The sequence below is a fragment of the Epinephelus lanceolatus genome, chromosome 2 (genome assembly GCF_041903045.1).
Source record: "Epinephelus lanceolatus isolate andai-2023 chromosome 2, ASM4190304v1, whole genome shotgun sequence".
Lineage (NCBI taxonomy): Eukaryota > Metazoa > Chordata > Actinopteri > Perciformes > Serranidae > Epinephelus > Epinephelus lanceolatus.
Genome location: NC_135735.1, coordinates 37,793,653 through 37,812,118, shown reverse-complemented (window position 1 = coordinate 37,812,118; position 18,466 = coordinate 37,793,653). Strand labels below are relative to the sequence as shown.

At 41.6% G+C, this 18,466-nt stretch overlaps 1 protein-coding gene across 1 annotated transcript in view; it reads left to right on the top strand.

The window, feature by feature from the left end:
- The window catches only part of nkd1 (NKD inhibitor of WNT signaling pathway 1), a 46,836-nt gene that overhangs the window by 17,099 nt on the left and 11,271 nt on the right, over positions 1–18,466 (top strand). Inside the window, exon 4 of the mRNA XM_033630921.2 lies at positions 12,491–12,548. Coding sequence (XP_033486812.1) covers positions 12,491–12,548 — 58 coding nt within the window. The remainder of the gene's footprint in view (positions 1–12,490; positions 12,549–18,466) is intronic.

The window sequence follows — 18,466 nt, the reverse complement described above, 5'->3', positions numbered from 1 at the left end:
GTTGTATGAAAATTGGCCTCATCTCCCCTCCCTCCATAAATGGGACCGTCTCGCGTCAGCTTTGCTATGCTATATGATTATCTGAGATCTTTATTTCATGTGTGAAAACTGATCCCCTTTGAAGCCTCACTCAGAGGCAGTGCAGCGCTTCACTACCTCACATCAACACTCTCTATCTTGGCTCCATCTCGGGGCGTCATGTTTTACTGCTACGTGGGGCTTTGAATGAGGCTGTTAAATGCTGCTGGAAGGTGAGGAGCACTCCAGCGTAAAGAACTGCAAAAAATACTGGACACAGGTTTAAACTGCTGTCTGATGATGAGTGGTGGTCCGTTTAGTTTAGTTTTTTTTTTTTTTTTTTGAAGTCCTTTCCTCCTGTAGCACCACACGTACCACACATTGGAGGATAGGCACTGCTCCAGATTCCAAGAGTTGTGCTCGGTCCTTTGAAACTGCCTCCGGTGTATCTCAGTTTACTCTTTGGGATGGTGGAGAGGGATGGGTATTTCCTCTCCCGAGGTCCTCTGCGAGTAACACTACACCTATAAGCTAATTTGCAGCTCTAAAACTAATAAGAGTTTTTTGTTGTTTTACTTCTCGGTTTTCAACATTGGGGCTGTGTGAGCACCAGAGATTTTGAATATTCCCATGCTATACAGCTGTTTTCTCCATTAGTAATTCATAAACTTTAGCTGATGGCTGCTATCCAGGCTAGACTGAATCTGTCAAAATCATTTTATTTGCCAAGTGCACTAACATTACAGGACAAAGTACAAAGAAATAATGACAAGTCTAGTGTATCTTAACACACCTGGTACAAGACAACAAGCTAACACATGTCTTGTACTGCCCCTGTATACTTTATTATACTACCTGTGGGCTATTATACCTATCAATTTATGCATGCTCACAGATGTTGGACATGGTGTAGCTGTGATGAATGCGGCAAAAGTGAGAATAATCATTTCTCACTTTCTGCAATGCTCTGTTTTACCCTCTCCAGTGCTGCTTTGCTTTTATGTGAGTGTCAGTGACCTCAGCCGTCTCCCGTTTGAAAGGCCCAGGGGAAGCAGACTTGGAGAAGCATCACCGCTATTCCCACATTCTCCCTTGTCTCTGTCACTCTGCCTGTCTCGCCCACTTGGCTAAACGGCCTTTCATGTGCGTTGCTCCCCACTTGATGTCGGCACCGCTGCTCCAAACGTTGCAGTCCTGAAGGTGTTTTCTTGCGATGGGTGGGGGACAGAGCAGGAGGCACCCAGGCGCAGTCCTAATGAGATTTTTCCTGGGTTTTGATGGAGTGCCAGTAGCGCTGCCATTGCTCTAGAGGCCTGCCTCCACTGAGCCCTGGCGCGCGATCAGGGGGAGCTGTCGTTGGCCGCATAAATTGTCAGCCTGTGTGGCGGGTCGCGGAGGCAGACGGCGTAGAGACCAAGAGGTCCTGTGGGACTTTCCCACAATCACATACAAGTACATATTACTTACACTTTAATGTATCCTTTTGCTTTCAAACACACAATCGCAGCAGGAAAAAAAATTGGCCCAGTGGGTCCGTGTCAGCAGTGCCAGAGTAACGATGACGCTGAAGGCAACTCAACTCACCGAGTCGGTTCTGTGCCAGCATGCGCTCACTGTCTCTCTCACTTTCTCTCAGGCTTTCTCATCACCATACAATATACATCCTGAAATGCAAAATTAAAGGGCAAACGTTCTTTACAAACTTTAAAATATTTTTTAATCAGTTTAGGCTAGCTGAATAGAGTGCTCTGCATTAGTTCAGGATGCACTCAATTGATGATGTCATCTGTCACATTCATGCTGATCAAGGTTAGTAGCAAAAGTAATACTTGGATCATTTAACAAAATCACACTATTTGAAGAAAATATAATGATTCAAACTGCTGACAAAGTGGAGCTTTTTAAGTCTGTGAGGTTAGCTACCTTTTCAGGGCTGTCATATTTGACTTCCAAGCCAAGATGAAAATGAACAGTGTTAACAGAAATGTGGCATTTTCATTTAATTTCCTTAAGAATGTGGCGTCAGACTGACTGGGCCTATATGGACATAAAGTCAAGGCTTCTGCTTTTCCATCCACACTGCATGTTGGTGAGTTTCAGTACATCTTTGCTATTGGGATAGGATTTATTTTAGTTATCATATTATGCCCACTTTGGGCTATATGTACTACATTGACATCACGTCGAGGTATATACTATGCTTTTTGAAACTTATGTAAAGTATAGAAATCATTCAGAAAAAAATATGTTCTTGAAACTTGTGTTGCAGCTCAAGTGCTACGTCTTGATCGACTCGTATTGTAATCAGTGCACTATAATGGAGTTAAATTTAATGTCAACTACAGCAAACTCATAATCAGTAGTAGTTAAATTTTTACATCATTACACCATCAAAAGATGGTGTTGAATTCGTATTCCCTGCTATAATGTTTTAGAACGGTTATTTTCATTAAGGAAAAACCAGCCCTGTCACCAGAAAAAAATGTTGGCATTGTATGTTTCTGCACACCACAGATGCATTACATTTGTAAGATTTATACATATCATCCTAGTTTCTAGAGTGACGTAGTATATGAGCTAACTTTGTTATCAGGAAGGGAAGGCATGGTGTATGCTAAGCTGCTAAGCTGCAGAACACTGTTCAAGACTAACGGCAGAACAGGTTGTTTTAAGAGACCCGTCACTTTCCAGCGGTGTTTGTGCCACCAAAACATGGTCTTTTTCCTTTCCATAACCAAGTTTTGTTGTGCCTAAACATAACCACACATTAACCACGGCATTGTTGAAATGAAAAAAAATGTTAAGTTTTAATACAGTTTTAATAATCAAAATAAAGTACAAATGTAATGTGGTTTGCAGAAACTTATAATGCCAACATTTATTCTGGTGATTGGGTTGGGGAGAACATACCGAGGGGAGCAGAGTGGTCACCATTCTTAAAGAAATAACTTGTTTGTTCAGTAAATATTATTATATTAAGTATGCTAATCTGCCTCTGGCTTATCCATTTTTTTTTTCATTAAATGTGCAATTGATGAGGTTTGCCAAATAGTTTCAATGGCCAAACTAAATAGGCCTCCAGGTCGGGGAGTAATGCAGATTTTGTATTAGGGCAGGCACACTGTGTTCTGTGTCATAGCCCAGTAATAAATCACTTTATGTGGAGGGGCTTGAATAAGTTTAAACCACACAGGGGCCATACAAGCCCTTGTCCTAAAAGCCCTGAAGAAGCTCTGAAGGTCCTGGCTGCAGCCGAAAGCAGAATTCTTTATGCAGCGGTCTCCACAGAACATTTAACATCATGTCTGGAAAATTGTTTTAGCTGGTCCCAAGTGCAGTAAAAAGATGCTTGTTTGTGTCTTGAAGCCAGCACCTCTGACCGAATCCTGCAGAGACACGGGGAATTGATATCTTGCTGTCAAGCTGCAGAAATGAGTAGCAACAAAACGCATATGTAATGTTGATTTTATAGGACCAATATTGACTGTATTAAAGGTTACCACCTCACATTTTCATTGTTTAAGCTGTGGTTGAGCCACTTGAGGTGGTATGATGACCTCTTCTCTGGCCTGAAATGCTCTCCCATAGTGACCTCTGACCCCTGAATTAGCAAGGGTCTCAAGAGAAGCACATCATTGGCCCATTGCTGCACCCAAAGATTTATAGTTCTTTTCTGGTCACTGTTTTACATACATATAGTTATTATGGTCATTGTGCACCCATACCATGTGGGCAAGAATTTAATGAGACCCGGTTTTCAGATTCACTAACTGTTTGCAAATGTTGCATCAGTTGAGCCTCGTCTTTACTCATTAGTGGAGAAATCACTTTGGAGTGGGATGACCAGCATTGCAGTTTTAGGCAAATCCACTTTGAGCTCTTTCATTTGAAATCAAACTGAAGAGAGTGAGTTCAAGCTTTTATCCTCTGTGGCTTAACAAACTGGACTGACTTACTTTCTTGTCCAACAGCAGCTTCAGCGTGCACTTAACCACTACCGTTACTACTACTGTCACTCTCACTGTGACTGCTATTTCTGTTACTTCTTCTTTAGTGTGTAAGAATGTAAAACTTCAGTCCTTAGCAAACATTTACAGTCTGTTTAATTGTCTTCAAATCTGTGTTTCATGCTGCCTTTTTGATGAAGTGTATGAGTCATGTTGCAATATGACTCATGGACAAAGATGTGTGGAAGATGGAAGATCTAGAAACAAAGAGCAGAACAGGACACTGTATGTTCATTTACCAAATCAAATAAGGTGGAATGGAGGAGTCTAGCTGAGGAGAAGGACTGGGCAGCTTAGTAATATGACCAGGATTTCTGTCAGTCCTTCCTAAATAGGAGTGTCAAAACTGTTAAGTGTGTCATTGAAGTTACTAATGGGGTTGAGGAGATTTATCTTTTTCTCAAAGGTCTGCACAGTGTGGCCAGAAATGTTACTTATGCCATTAAATTCTCTCCTTTCTGAAGCTGGACAAAGATATTTGCCTCATTGTTCCTGTGACCAATTGGCTGGTGGGAACACAGGAAACTTAAAAGCAAACACTTCTTATTTTTAGAACCCCTACATGTTATTTTTTTGGCACCAGACAATCTTATCAATCACCGCCAAAGCTAGAATCTGGAAAGCTAAGCTTTAAAATGGTGGTGTCATCGGGTCAGTCAGTGTGGAGGTGCTCTTTAGAGGCTGTATCAGAGCAGATTTTAAGGATGAGTATGTCAGATCAACCACGGCCAAGGCGATTATCTGGGGAAATGGTTGCGGGCTTTGGTTTAAAGCTTTAGCACCGTAGTAAGCTGAGAACAAAAACTCAAGCAAATATTCCTGTTTATTTTTATGAAACAGACTTAGACTTTACACCCGACACCTGATACCTTAATCAGGTTGTAAGAACTGTCAAAGATCATAATTAAATGTCACAAGGTAAAGTAAAATATATAAGAAACACGTTTTTACCCGACAGAGTGAGGACATATTTGGAAAGTGAGGACATTTTGGCCAGTCCTCACTTCTTCAAAGGACGTTTTTGTGTGTGTGTGTGTGTGTGTGTGTGTGTGTGTTTGAAGTGAAAAAAAAAAGCATGGGATATTTTTTTTCTTTACACTGACCAGAGCAAATCCCAGGGTAACCCTAGCAGACTAATAATATGACTCCCATCCATCACCACAGACAACAACCAATTAGCACATTCCTCTTCCCCCTTTTTCTCATGTTCTTGGTTAACCCCTCAATAATTTTGGATCATACATCAAAAAAAATGAAAAAACATTCAAAATGGTGTGTGTGTGTGTGTGTGTGTGTGTGTGTGTGTGTGGAATTGAAGGAATGTTTAGTGATTTTATTTTTCTATGAGGCTACATGGAAACAGAGTCCAGTGTTAATGTTACCACAGTTACCACACGGGTTATACGGGTTGTACGCGGGTTGTCTGTGATCTGTCTGAACAAACATCAACTAACCCTTGATCATGAACATCCTCCTGACCTGGGTTGAATGCGAGACAGAGTAGACTAGTAATTTTATCTAGTCATTATGTAATGTCACTTTGTTTAAATGTATGGTTTAACAGTGACATTTGTGTAACTGTGCTGCAGACTGGAGTCTCTGCTAATGCTGACAACCAGTGATTAACCTGTGACAGCTGTGTCATATGAATGGCTCCAATACAGGTTAAATAGTTTCCCAGCACACTTAAATACACATCACACAAACTTCTGAGACTTAGTATCATATACCTACCTTAGTATCGTATAACTAAAACATCCACTACTGAACAAGAGATTATTTCAACAGCATTTTATCAGTGATTTTTTTACTGTGTAAATTCAACAAAATTCCATCATATCAAATGTTCACAGCAAATCCTAAGAAAAACATTGTTTCATGCTTTTTTTCCCCCATTATTATGCAGTTCACATAAAAATGTGTGAGGAAAGCCAAGCCTCTGATTAGATATATTTTTATTGCTTCACAGAAAGCTGGTATTATAAACCCTACAACTGTAGTACTTGTAGAAGTAGTCATTAATTTAACATGAATGAATTGCCCATTGAAAATGATGCTTCAAGTATGACTGTGTTAAAATAATTGACTGTGGTCATTTAGCAGTCACTGGCATGTATCGGCAAATGTGCAACATTGAATTAATGCAATTGCATAAATCATACATAAGTTTAAGAAACTTTGTAAAAATGACAATGGGGACATAGAGACAGAGCGTGAGGTGTCATACTGTGAATACCATGTCTACTGGAGGCGAAAACAGTTTCAATTATATGCAGCCAAGGGCTGAAACACTAACAAGATGTCTTTAGCTAGCTAAAAACATTAGATTTTAGCATGTCAAAGGATTACTTTAGCACCTTATGTGTTACACTCTTAAGACAACAGGACTCTGTCATCTGTTTGGCCACTTCATTCTCCCCGGTACTGCGTATATGTTTCTTAAGATTTTGTTTGGAGCAGCTGGGTCTCACATGGCAACACTACAGAACATGTCCTCCACTGAGAGAGGAAGAAGAAGAAGAAGAAAAAAAAAACAAAAGGCACCCCCATATGACGTATGTCGCTCACAGATGATCACATTCTCATTGTCTGTATAAACAGTGAATTAAGGCAGAATGATGAACAAAATATTTAACCAAGGGACAGAAATGAAATTAAAATGTGTTCTGCTGGAGATGCCTCATGAGTGACATTCTCACTAAGTTTATAATGTTAAATATATGACTACTGGGGCGTCGGTGGCTTAGTGGTAGAGCAGGCGCCCCATGTACAAGGCTGTTGCCGCAGCGGCCCGGGTTTGACTCCAGCCTATGGCCCTTTGCTGCATGTCGCTCTCTCTCTCTCTCTCTCTCTCCCCCTTTCATGCTTGACTGTCTGAAAAATGCCCTTAAAAATATCTTTGGAAAAAAAAATATATATATATATATATATATGTGTGTGTGTGTGTATATATATATATATATATATATATATATATATATATATATATATATATATATATATATATATATATATATATATATATATACATACAGTACAGGCCAAAAGTTTGGACACACCTTCTCATTCAATGCGTTTTCTTTATTTCCATGACTATTTACATTGTAGATTCTCACTGAAGGCATCAAAACTATGAATGAACACGTGTGGAGTTATGTACTTAACAAAAAAAGGTGAAATAACTGAAAACATGTTTTATATTCTAGTTTCTTCAAAATAGCCACCCTTTGCTCTGATTACTGCTTTGCACACTCTTGGCATTCTCTCCATGAGCTTCAAGAGGTAGTCACCTGAAATGGTTTTCCAACAGTCTTGAAGGAGTTCCCAGAGGTGTTTAGCACTTGTTGGCCCCTTTGCCTTCACTCTGCGGTCCAGCTCACCCCAAACCATCTTGATTGGGTTCAGGTCCAGTGACTGTGGAGGCCAGGTCATCTGCCGCAGCACTCCATCACTCTCCTTCTTGGTCAAATAGCCCTTACACAGCCTGGAGGTGTGTTTGGGGTCATTGTCCTGTTGAAAAATAAATGATCGTCCAACTAAACGCAAACTGGATGAGATGGCATGTCGCTGCAGGATGCTGTGGTAGCCATGCTGGTTCAGTGTGCCTTCAATTTTGAATAAATCCCCAACAGTGTCACCAGCAAAACACCCCCACACCATCACACCTCCTCCTCCATGCTTCACAGTGGGAACCAGGCATGTGGAATCCATCCGTTCACCTTTTCTGCGTCTCACAAAGACACAGCGGTTGGAACCAAAGATCTCAAATTTGGACTCATCAGACCAAAGCACAGATTTCCACTGGTCTAATGTCCATTCCTTGTGTTTCTTGGCCCAAACAAATCTCTTCTGCTTGTTGCCTCTCCTTAGCAGTGGTTTCCTAGCAGCTATTTGACCATGAAGGCCTGATTCGCGCAGTCTCCTCTTAACAGTTGTTCTAGAGATGGGTCTGCTGCTAGAACTCTGTGTGGCATTCATCTGGTCTCTGATCTGAGCTGCTGTTAACTTGCGATTTCTGAGGCTGGTGACTCGGATGAACTTATCCTCAGAAGCAGAGGTGACTCTTGGTCTTCCTTTCCTGGGTCGGTCCTCATGTGTGCCAGTTTCGTTGTAGCGCTTGATGGTTTTTGCGACTCCACTTGGGGACACATTTAAAGTTTTTGCAATTTTCTGGACTGACTGACCTTCATTTCTTAAAGTAATGATGGCCACTCGTTTTTCTTTAGTTAGCTGATTGGTTCTTTCCATAATATGAATTTTAACAGTTGTCCAATAGGGCTGTCGGCTGTGTATTAACCTGACTTCTGCACAACACAACTGATGGTCCCAACCCCATTGATAAAGCAAGAAATTCCACTAATTAACCCTGATAAGGCACACCTGTGAAGTGGAAACCATTTCAGGTGACTACCTCTTGAAGCTCATGGAGAGAATGCCAAGAGTGTGCAAAGCAGTAATCAGAGCAAAGGGTGGCTATTTTGAAGAAACTAGAATATAAAACATGTTTTCAGTTATTTCACCTTTTTTTGTTAAGTACATAACTCCACATGTGTTCATTCATAGTTTTGATGCCTTCAGTGAGAATCTACAATGAAAATAAAGAAAACGCATTGAATGAGAAGGTGTGTCCAAACTTTTGGCCTGTACTGTATATATATATATATATATATATATACAGTCAGGTCCATAATTATTTGGACAGTGATACAGTTGTCGTCATTTTGGCTCTGTACACCACTACAATGGGTTTTAAATGAAACAATGAATACCTGCTTAAAGTGCAGACTCTCAGCTTTCATTTAAGGGTTTTTTCAAAAATGTAGTATGAACCGTGTAGGAATTACAACCATTTCTTCACACAGTCCCCCGACTTTAAGGGCTCATAAGTATTTGGACAAACTAACATAATCATCAATTTAACAGTCAGTTTTAATACTTGGTTGCAAATCCTTTACAGTCAATGACTGCCTGAAGTGATGGACACATAGACATCACCAGATGCTGGGCTTCTTCCCTGGTGATGCTCTGCCAGCCCTTTACTGCAGCCGTCTGCACTTCCTGCTTGTGTTTTGGGTGTTTTGCCCTCAGTTTTGGCTTCAGCAAGAGAAACGCATGCTCAGTTGGATTCAGGTCAGATGATATGACTTGACCATTGCAGAACATTCCACTTCGTTGCCTTAAAAATGTTTTTGGTCGCTTTTGCAGTATGCTTCAGGTCATTGTCCAACTGCACTGTGAAGCATCGTCCAATGAGTTTTGAAGCATTTAGTTGAATCTGAGCAGATAATGGAGCCCCAAACACTCCAGCTTTCATCCTGCTGTTCTTGTCAGCAGTCACATCATCAATAAATACAGGAGAACCAGTTCCACTGGCAGCCATACATGGCCATGACATAACAGTGCCTCCACCATGCTTCACTGATGAGGTGGTGTGCTTTGGATCATGAGCAGTTCCTTCCTTTCTTCCTTCTCTTGTCTTCCCATCATTCTGGTAGTTGATCTTTGTTTTATCTGTCCATAGTATGCTGTTCCACAACTGTACAGGCTTTTTAGATGGTTTTTGACAAACTAATCTGGCCTTCCATTTTCAAGGCTAACCAGTGGTTTACATCTTGTGATAAACCCTCTGTATTTATTCTAGTGAAGTCTTGTCTTGCTGACAAGAGCAGCAGGACGAAAGCTGAAGTGTTTGGGGCACCATTATCTGCTCAGATTCAACTAAATGCTTCAAAACTCATTGGACGATGCTTCACAGTGCAGTTGGACAATGACCTGAAGCATACTGCAAAAGCAACCAAAGACATTTTTAAGGCAAAGAAGTGGAATGTTCTGCAATGGCCAAGTCATATCATCTGACCTGAATCCAACTGAGCATGCGTTTCTCTTGCTGAAACCAAAACTGAGGGCAAAACACCCAAAACACAAGCAGGAAGTGCAGACGGCTGCAGTAAAGGGCTGGCAGAGCATCACCAGGGAAGAAACCCAGCATCTGATGATGCCTATGTGTCCAACACTTCAGGCAGTCATTGACTGTAAAGGATTTGCAACCAAGTATTAAAACTGACTGTTTAATTGATGATTATGTTAGTTTGTCCAAATACTTATGAGCCCTTAAAGTCGGGGGACTGTGTGAAGAAATGGTTGTAATTCCTACACGGTTCATACTACATTTTTGAAAAAACCCTTAAATGAAAGCTGAGAGTCTGCACTTTAAGCAGGTATTCATTGTTTCATTTAAAACCCATTGTGGTGGTGTACAGAGCCAAAATGATGACAACTGTATCATTGTCCAAATAATTATGGACCTGACTGTATATATATATATGACTACCACAAAGGAAATTTACCATTTTCTGTGTGTATGTATGAGTGAGTGAACGTCACTTTGTATCATTCTGTGCCCTCCCTCTAAAATTGGAGGTCTTAACGGGTCCGTGAATGCAACACAGGTGCATCTCTTCATGAATTCTTTTTCCACTCAATAGCAGTTTGTGAAGTTTGAGTTGTGGGGCGGATAATCGATCAGAGCTGATGAGATCGATGGATGATATGAGTAGCTGCTGGAGAGGCATGTGAAAGGAAAGACCCGGCACAATGAACAGTTAAGCTTTACTTTCATTATGGCTGATTTCCTGCTGCTCCATTTGTGTCCAAAGTACGTCTGCACTCTGAGACTGGCAGTATATATATATATATATATATATATATATATATATATATATATATATATATATATATATATTCCAACAGCATTCCTTATGGACGGTTCAGTTTCAAAAAAAGAAAATCAAAATGAGGCGGCAGGTATTATTGGACGGGCCGCCAGAATGTGTGGGAAACCCTGAGTTTCTTTGACCAAATTTGTGTCAGTGTTCACCTCACATCTGACTGTCTGTATCCACTATCGTCCTCCTAAAAGTTCATTTTTTTTGGTTCGGCGGCTTATGAAATTAAGTTCTGGGTTCTTTACTCTATTGATAGTGCATCTTCCCATACATCAGCTTTTTGGCATTTTTCTTTTGTTTGCTGGCAAACAGAATTGACAAGGAGGCACCTTCAAGCATATAAAGTCAGTGGAGAGTGATACATTTGTTTCCCCTCTGGTGTGGGCAGGACATAATTTTTCTTTGTCTGTGCTTTTGTTTACACTTGTTATCAGTTCAAGCAAAGTTTATAGTTCTACTATAATTTGCCTGCACCCTAATGTAATCCTGCAGTTATCATAGCAACTACTGATTACCCCTTCATCACGCCAAAGCTGAGCAGACCACATTAAAACCAGCTCCAGACCAGGGTCATGAAGCCAGATCAGAATGTGTGCTGACCCATTCATACCAACAACAAACACAGTTTCATCCTGGGTCCATGCTTTGGGGTATCAGTCTGACAGCCAGCCAGCCAGCCAGTCCTGTGGTTCGCTGTATTCTCTTCCTGAGGCCACCCACAGCGCTGCGGTCTGGCCGGCACTAGCCTGAGGAGGGTAGGATCACACCATCTGACCTTCTACCTCTCTGGATTACACAGAAATCCCCTCTCACGCTGTCACAGCCTTGCCTCTGAGACACACACACACACACACACACTCACCTCTGAACACACCAGTGTGTGCACAACATACGCTCCAACAATGATATCTAAGGATTTTATGAAGTTAATTATTAATTATTAGGGTTAATCATCACCTATGATAAGAATGCTGTTAATACGTTCTGTCTCAGCAGAGCTTGTGTGCAATTTATCTGGTTTTTGATGACTGACAGAAATGTCAGTAGTTTGGATGTAATGGAAAACTTTGGAAGGATGCCAGGGGTGGGTCTTTGAATGTGTGCATGTGTTTGACTATGTGCGTACGGATGTGTGCATGTACATGCGTTTGTCAGCTGGTGAGTAATGGTTTTCTGCCCAGATGACTGTAATGCCACATGGATACCTGAGCCAGACTTTTCCATAGTGAAGCCCAGGGATCACATGTCCCTCCAGCCTCTGTGGTATGCACTAACAGACAGAGCTGCAAAAAGAGGGGGGCCCGGCTGAAAACAGTCCGGGATAAAAACAAGCCTCTGAACGCATCGCTGCAATGATAGCCCGCCACCGAAATAGCCCTACTACCAGCCCTCTTTCTCAGAATTCTGCAGGGCCGGCGGCAACGTTTTAGATACTTCTGTCATAGTCTCAATGCTGACTGCCAGTCTCATGCCCAGTTTGTTTCAGTCCTGCAATTACCATCCTCTTAAACTTTCCGCTGCTGTTTAAGCTCAAGAGTACAGTTGTCAGACTTTGCTCATATATAGATACATAAACGCTGTAATTTTGATTCAGGCATGTTACTCTGTGTTTGAGAGCTATGCTGTGGATTTGCACCGTTAAATATGTTTGTTTTTATGTGACAAAAATATGATAGTTCTCCATTATATGACTTGAAACAGTGATTTATGTGTTTTGTTCTGTCTTTTTTCTCTTTCCAGGACTCCGTGCATGAGGCATGTGCAGAGAGGATCGGTGATGAACACTACCGCTTAGAAGGTAGGCCTATCATCAAGAGCTTCACCATTTCATGTCACTGATTTGATCCCCTTTATTTTGATTTGAATGAAAACCTGCAAAAATACTGTTATCAGTTGTCCTACAGGTACTTGTGTGGTTCTTTTTTTTTGGTTGTTCATCCTTTCCCCTCTGCTCCACACCCATTCTCTAAACCCCAACAATGTGCTGATGAGGTCCCTTTTACCTTCCCTCCCGCCTCTCCTCCTCCTCCGCCTTTCATCCACCCCTCCCCCCGTGGTGCTCTGCAAAGTGCCTCCATTCCTCCATGTTTTTTCCCCGGTGTGATGTGATCCTGGATTAAGAGCTCCGGGAGGAGAAAGTCTCTCCCTCCCATTTAAAGACAGGATTGGACGTGAGGCGGAGGCAAAAATGAGGAGTTGAACGAGACCAGCCCAGAATTTGGAAGCGTGGCAAAAAAAATCACTTTTATTTTAGCTCTGCTTCACTGGATAATAGACAAAGTTAAGAGACATGAGATAACGAGACTGATTAATGGCGTATGAAATGATTTTCAGTCATTGGGCTGAACCCAAGTCTGGGCTGAGGTTGTCCTCCCTTCAAGACAGATGTTGCTAATTAGAACATGCTGCTCTGATCATTCTCAGTGATTAAAAGACAAGGGCCCAAATCATTTGCTTCAATAAAAACATTCCATAGATTATGTGGGAATATTTACATCATACAGACCTGAAAAAAATTGAATTTTCCCCTTGAAGTTACCAAGGCAATCTCATTCATTGACAGTGAGCAAAGAAAGATAACTGACGTTTGTGGGTGGAGAAATGTCACAGCTTTGAAGTGGGCTATATTGCAGTCTCAGCCAGGGACAATGGGACTCACTTTTTCTACAGTACTTTACAGTGCAGATGAAGTTGAGTGGAGGTTTATCAACAGTTGTTTGTTTCATACCAGCAGGCTGTTCTCAAGCTTCACACTTTTGAAAATGATGTGAGTTTTAGTTAATGAGGCAGAGTTCGATATTGTCTTCCAGAAGAATTGTGAGATGTTCGATTTGTAGCTACTGAGTTATTGTCCATTAATGAAAACAGTTTCTTATCTGAATGGTTCTTGCACGTAGGCTTGTTGTACCTCCTCGGGCACACTGCGACCCAAATAAAGACACCTGTGGAGGATTTGTGATGTCCCCTGCATGGATCCATTGTCCATACATGTAAGAAAGACAAGTTTAAGTTAACAGAGAGGAAACAGAGAGATCAGAGATTATAGGACAACAAACACACATAAAAGCCTTCTTTCCTCTGGGTTTAAGGAAGCACTTGGTCAATGTCAATGTCAATGTCAGCTTTATTTATATAGCACCTTTAAAACAGCCAATGGCCAACCAAAGTGCTTTACAGTTAAATAAGCAAGAACAACAACAACACACAAAAAACATTTATACAGTGAAATATAACAAAGGTAAAAGACCAAATAGAGGTGACTGTACTCAACCAAAGGCCGAGGTGAACAAGTGAGTCTTGAGCAGTGATTTAAAAGTGGAGAGGCTATTCGCAGTCCGCACAGTCAATGGTAATGCGTTCCACAAAGTGGGAGCCGCGACTGCAAAGGCTCGATCTCCTCTAGTTTTTTACAGTGATTGAGGAACATCCAAGACCATCTGATTTGCTGACCTGAGGGCTCTGGAGGACTGATGCAACACAACACAACAAGGTCAGAAAGGTATTCCAGAGCCAGCCCATTCAGAGACTTAAAAACAAATAAAAGAATCCTGTACCTAACCGGAAGCCAGTGAAGTGAAGCGAGTACCGGAGTTATGTGCTCCCGTTTCTTTGTCCCAGTTAGGAGATATTAAAACGTAAAACTTGCTGGCAAAAACTGCAAAGGATGGAAGAAGGGAGGAAAGTGTCTTCAGGATACTCTCTTTAACCTTTAGTTAACAAGAGAGAAGTTTGTTGAAAACAGTCTTCATCAGCACCTTGTTTCATATTACACTTGCTCACATGTGGGTTTCCCAACAGTCTTGTCCTGTGGGTCACAATGTAGATTAGATGATTAAGTTCCTTGCTCAGGAGTACTTAAGTGGTGGTTGCTAAAGGAAGAGATATGCTATGATCACAACAAAGGCCATCCCATCCTTGCCATCCCATATTTCCCTTAGTACCCAGCACTGAGCTACCCCAGTGTTTGAGCTGGGACAGGCCCAGTTATGTGTAATACAGTAGCCTAGCTAAGCTGGGTGTGATTGCGCACAGTGTGTGGCAGCTTTCCCGACGTGCCTTCGTTTCTGTGTGTGTTTGTGTATGTGTACTAGTGTAAGCGTGCAAGTGTGTGTAGCATGGCTGCTGGAACAGGCTTGGCTTGGAGGGTGCCCGCCTCGGCTGCCCTCGTCTTGCCCCTCAGATCTGATGTGCAGCCAATCCCCTGGCTCAGCTCCTCTCATGAAGAGTCGGCTTATGTCTGTGATGGGGGGGCCAGAGGGGGAGCAGGGTGATAGCAGATTACTGTTACTCCTCCCGGCATTTCATTAGCTCCGAGATAAGCATCTCACCACCATATTGAGCCTGCTACGGAACAGATTTGCCCTCGCACACAATGTTCCCTTTGAGCACCTCAGATGATCAAACAGCGGGACCCCAAATGCTGCTCCTCTCCAAAAAGTTGGTAAAAGCTCCCTGGGATGATTCCTTTCATTTCTGGCATTTTCCCCTACCCAGGGATGAGACAGGTCTGCTTTGATCTGCTTTGGATCAGGAGGAAAGAAATTGGGCTGTTGTGTCTGCTCCGTTGGCGAGCAAACAAACAGTGTTTCAGATTTGACTTGGCTTAATTAATTAGTGATTCTGTTTTACAGCCGGTCTGATCTTCTTCCAAAAGGTTTGAGAATGAAACTTCAAAGTGTGGCAGAGGAGCAGGGGAGGGTGGAGAGAGAGAAGGGTGTGGTCTGTGTGGGTTTATGGGTGTGTGCGTGGCCTGCAGGACTGTGATTGGACGAGGAGGTGGGGGAAGTGATGCTCACGCAAAGCTAAATGACCAGAGGTGAAACACACAGGGGCTGTGGTTGGGTAAAGGCTGTAACAAGCTTCTGGGAAAATACACACAGACACATGAGGATGAAGCGAGGAGCTGTAGGGGTAACTGTAACTCAAAGAGGCTCGCAAAGGAGCCGACATATACACCGTCCAAATCTCAGTTACTTGTCGTGTGTATCTGCGGTCTCATGTGTCAAACAAATGCTGGATTTCAAAGCAGAGAAGGATATCCGGTAGCATTAGGTCTGGGCCATCATCCAACACTGAAACTAAAACGTTGAACCAGACGGGGACAGTAGTGTTATTTCTGTCCACCAGGCTGGACTACCTTACAATATAATGCAATACAAAAATACACCACCATTAACCATTAATGTTTGATTAACCCTTTTATGACATAGTTGAAAAATATGATTGATTCTCTCAGCCTATAGTGTAACTTGTGCTCACCAATTTCCAAACTGTTTATTAATGCATTGACACCAGTGCACACACAGGTCTTAGATTTGGTGTTAAAGGAGTATGAAGTTATTCACCTGTCACCAAGACATTCACAGTGTGACTCCTGTCTGAAAATCTGTGCTGTGTAGTGTCGTACAGTGAAACTGTAATTGATTTCTATGGTATCGTAAATGTTGTCAGGCCGTACACGAGTGAGTCTGGCTGTCAGATTAAGTGCATATGACAGAGTAGTACTCCCTCTGGACCGTCTGCCTTTACTATATACAGTATGTGGATGGTAATTTACGGTGGATGTCATTTCATAAAGTGATGAGCTCCCAGGGGTCTCCCATAGACCCTTTGATGTTCACATGCTGTTCCACCATTTATATCCAAATGCCACCTAATATTCTATCATGTTTTAGACATGTTATGTCATCCAGTTTCATGTCTGACATCCCCTCACAGTGTGAACCCATTGGAATATATACTGCAGCTAAGAGCTTAAAAGTGTTTCTTTATATGTGGCTGATGGAAGAGCTTTTGCCATTGGAGAATTAGTGCTGTCACAGTTTCAACAATTTTTCTTTTTCCATTGGATTGACATTTTAGATTCCAGTTCCCGTCTTGATATCACTTTTTTGGTTCAGCAGCACTTTGGCTCTCCTGAGTGATCCAGTAATTAACTTGTTGCCTGACATGAAACACTGCACATTAAGGTTTTCAGCCAAAAGTTCAATTAGATTACTGTTTCTCAGATATGGTGTGTTTTCAGAACTGTGGTAGAAGCAACTTCAGATGTTTCAAGAGTATCAGATTTTTGAATTTTTAGATTAGTTTGCTCTGATTGCTTCCCCGTGTTTCTAACATGACATGTTTCAAAAAGTGCATTTTAATTGTGAGTTCCAAACTGTGCTTCAATTTCTGGTCATCTTTGAGTATTTTTTAGAAATATTGTAAATACACTTTACAAGCTCAGTGCATTTGGCTGCAACCTTAATTACCAACTTGGACTTGCTACTTGCACCATTTAAAGAGAAATTTTCTCATGTTTCTGTGTCTTAGGATGCATTCACACGCTATTTGGTCCTCCTTAAATGAACCCTGATCCGCTTCCACGGATAGTTCGGTTTGTTTGGAGTGGTGTAAACGCTTTCTGAACTCTGGTGCGGACCAAATGAAACCCTAGTCCACTTGAAAACTGGGGGTCTCGGTTCACTTGCAAGTGAACCCTGGTGCAGTTTGCGTACAGTGGGAAATGCAAACGGACTATCCAGCGAACCAAAGAGAGGAAGTGAACCAAAGAGAGGAAGCGACGTAGAGTCCAGTGCATTTTGGGTAGAAAAAAACCCAAAGCCAACAGTGCAAACTGGAAGAAAAAACAATTAGGTTTGAACACCAAAGTAAAAACAGAAACCCCAAGACTGCATAAATTTGGTGTTGCGCCATTGTTTTTGTGGTGACCAAGCCGGCTGAAGGGGATGGATTTTGGTCCTAGCCAATAGATGAGTCAGGTAATACAGCCCCCAAACGAGCAGCTGTTGTAATTGCGTGACGTTGTCCAGGCAGTTTGATCCACTTTAAAAAGTGCAGTGTGAAAGTGAACCGAACCAAATGAAGGTATGAAATTTTTCGGCATTCCCAGCCCAATCGAGTCCCCTGGACTATCCTGGTGTGGATGTGCCCTAAGTGATTAATAGGAATGACAATTTTTGAAATTGGTTGGAACAGGCTGCAGTGTAATCCTTCAGGGCAATAGCGCTCAGTCATTTAAGTCCATCAAAAGTGCTTGTTTTTGACGCTGACAGGCTCAGATTTTTATTGTCTGAAAAATTATGGAAACTATCCTACAAAGAAATGAAACTCTGTCTTCACCTTTTGCTTGATCCCGTATGTTTGTTGTTGTCTTTCTGCAACAACTCAACTCTCAAGACTTCAGAACGAGAGCTTTCCTGAAGCGAGACTTGTTAAGTCACAAAAATGAACAGACTGGATCAAGTAATGTAAAGAAAAACATTTCAGTCTTTGACAAGACACTTGTAATGACGATCATAGCCTTTCTGTGGCAAAAACAAGCACTTGTTGTGATGTACATCCAGGTTGCAATATACTGACCTGCCCCATTAAAGTTGGTGATACTCTGTATGCATTACTTATGCTAAACAAATCAGAACCTGTGCTGCCTTTACATTCTTTTACAGTATACATTACTAGTAGGGGTGTCACGATTCTCCAAATTGACTATTTGATTTGACTTTTGATCAATTTTTGAATTTTTCAGTACAGAAGTCTGTGCCATATTTAGACTGTCGAGTCTTAATTCATAAAGATCTACAGATCATAGGTCTTATGCCCTGACAAGTTCTTTACGTTTTCAAAATCTTCTTAAAAAGATACATGGTATCAATTTGCAAGAATTGACGATTCTGATGTGAAAGCTCATTTCAATTGAGTTTTCAATTTAGA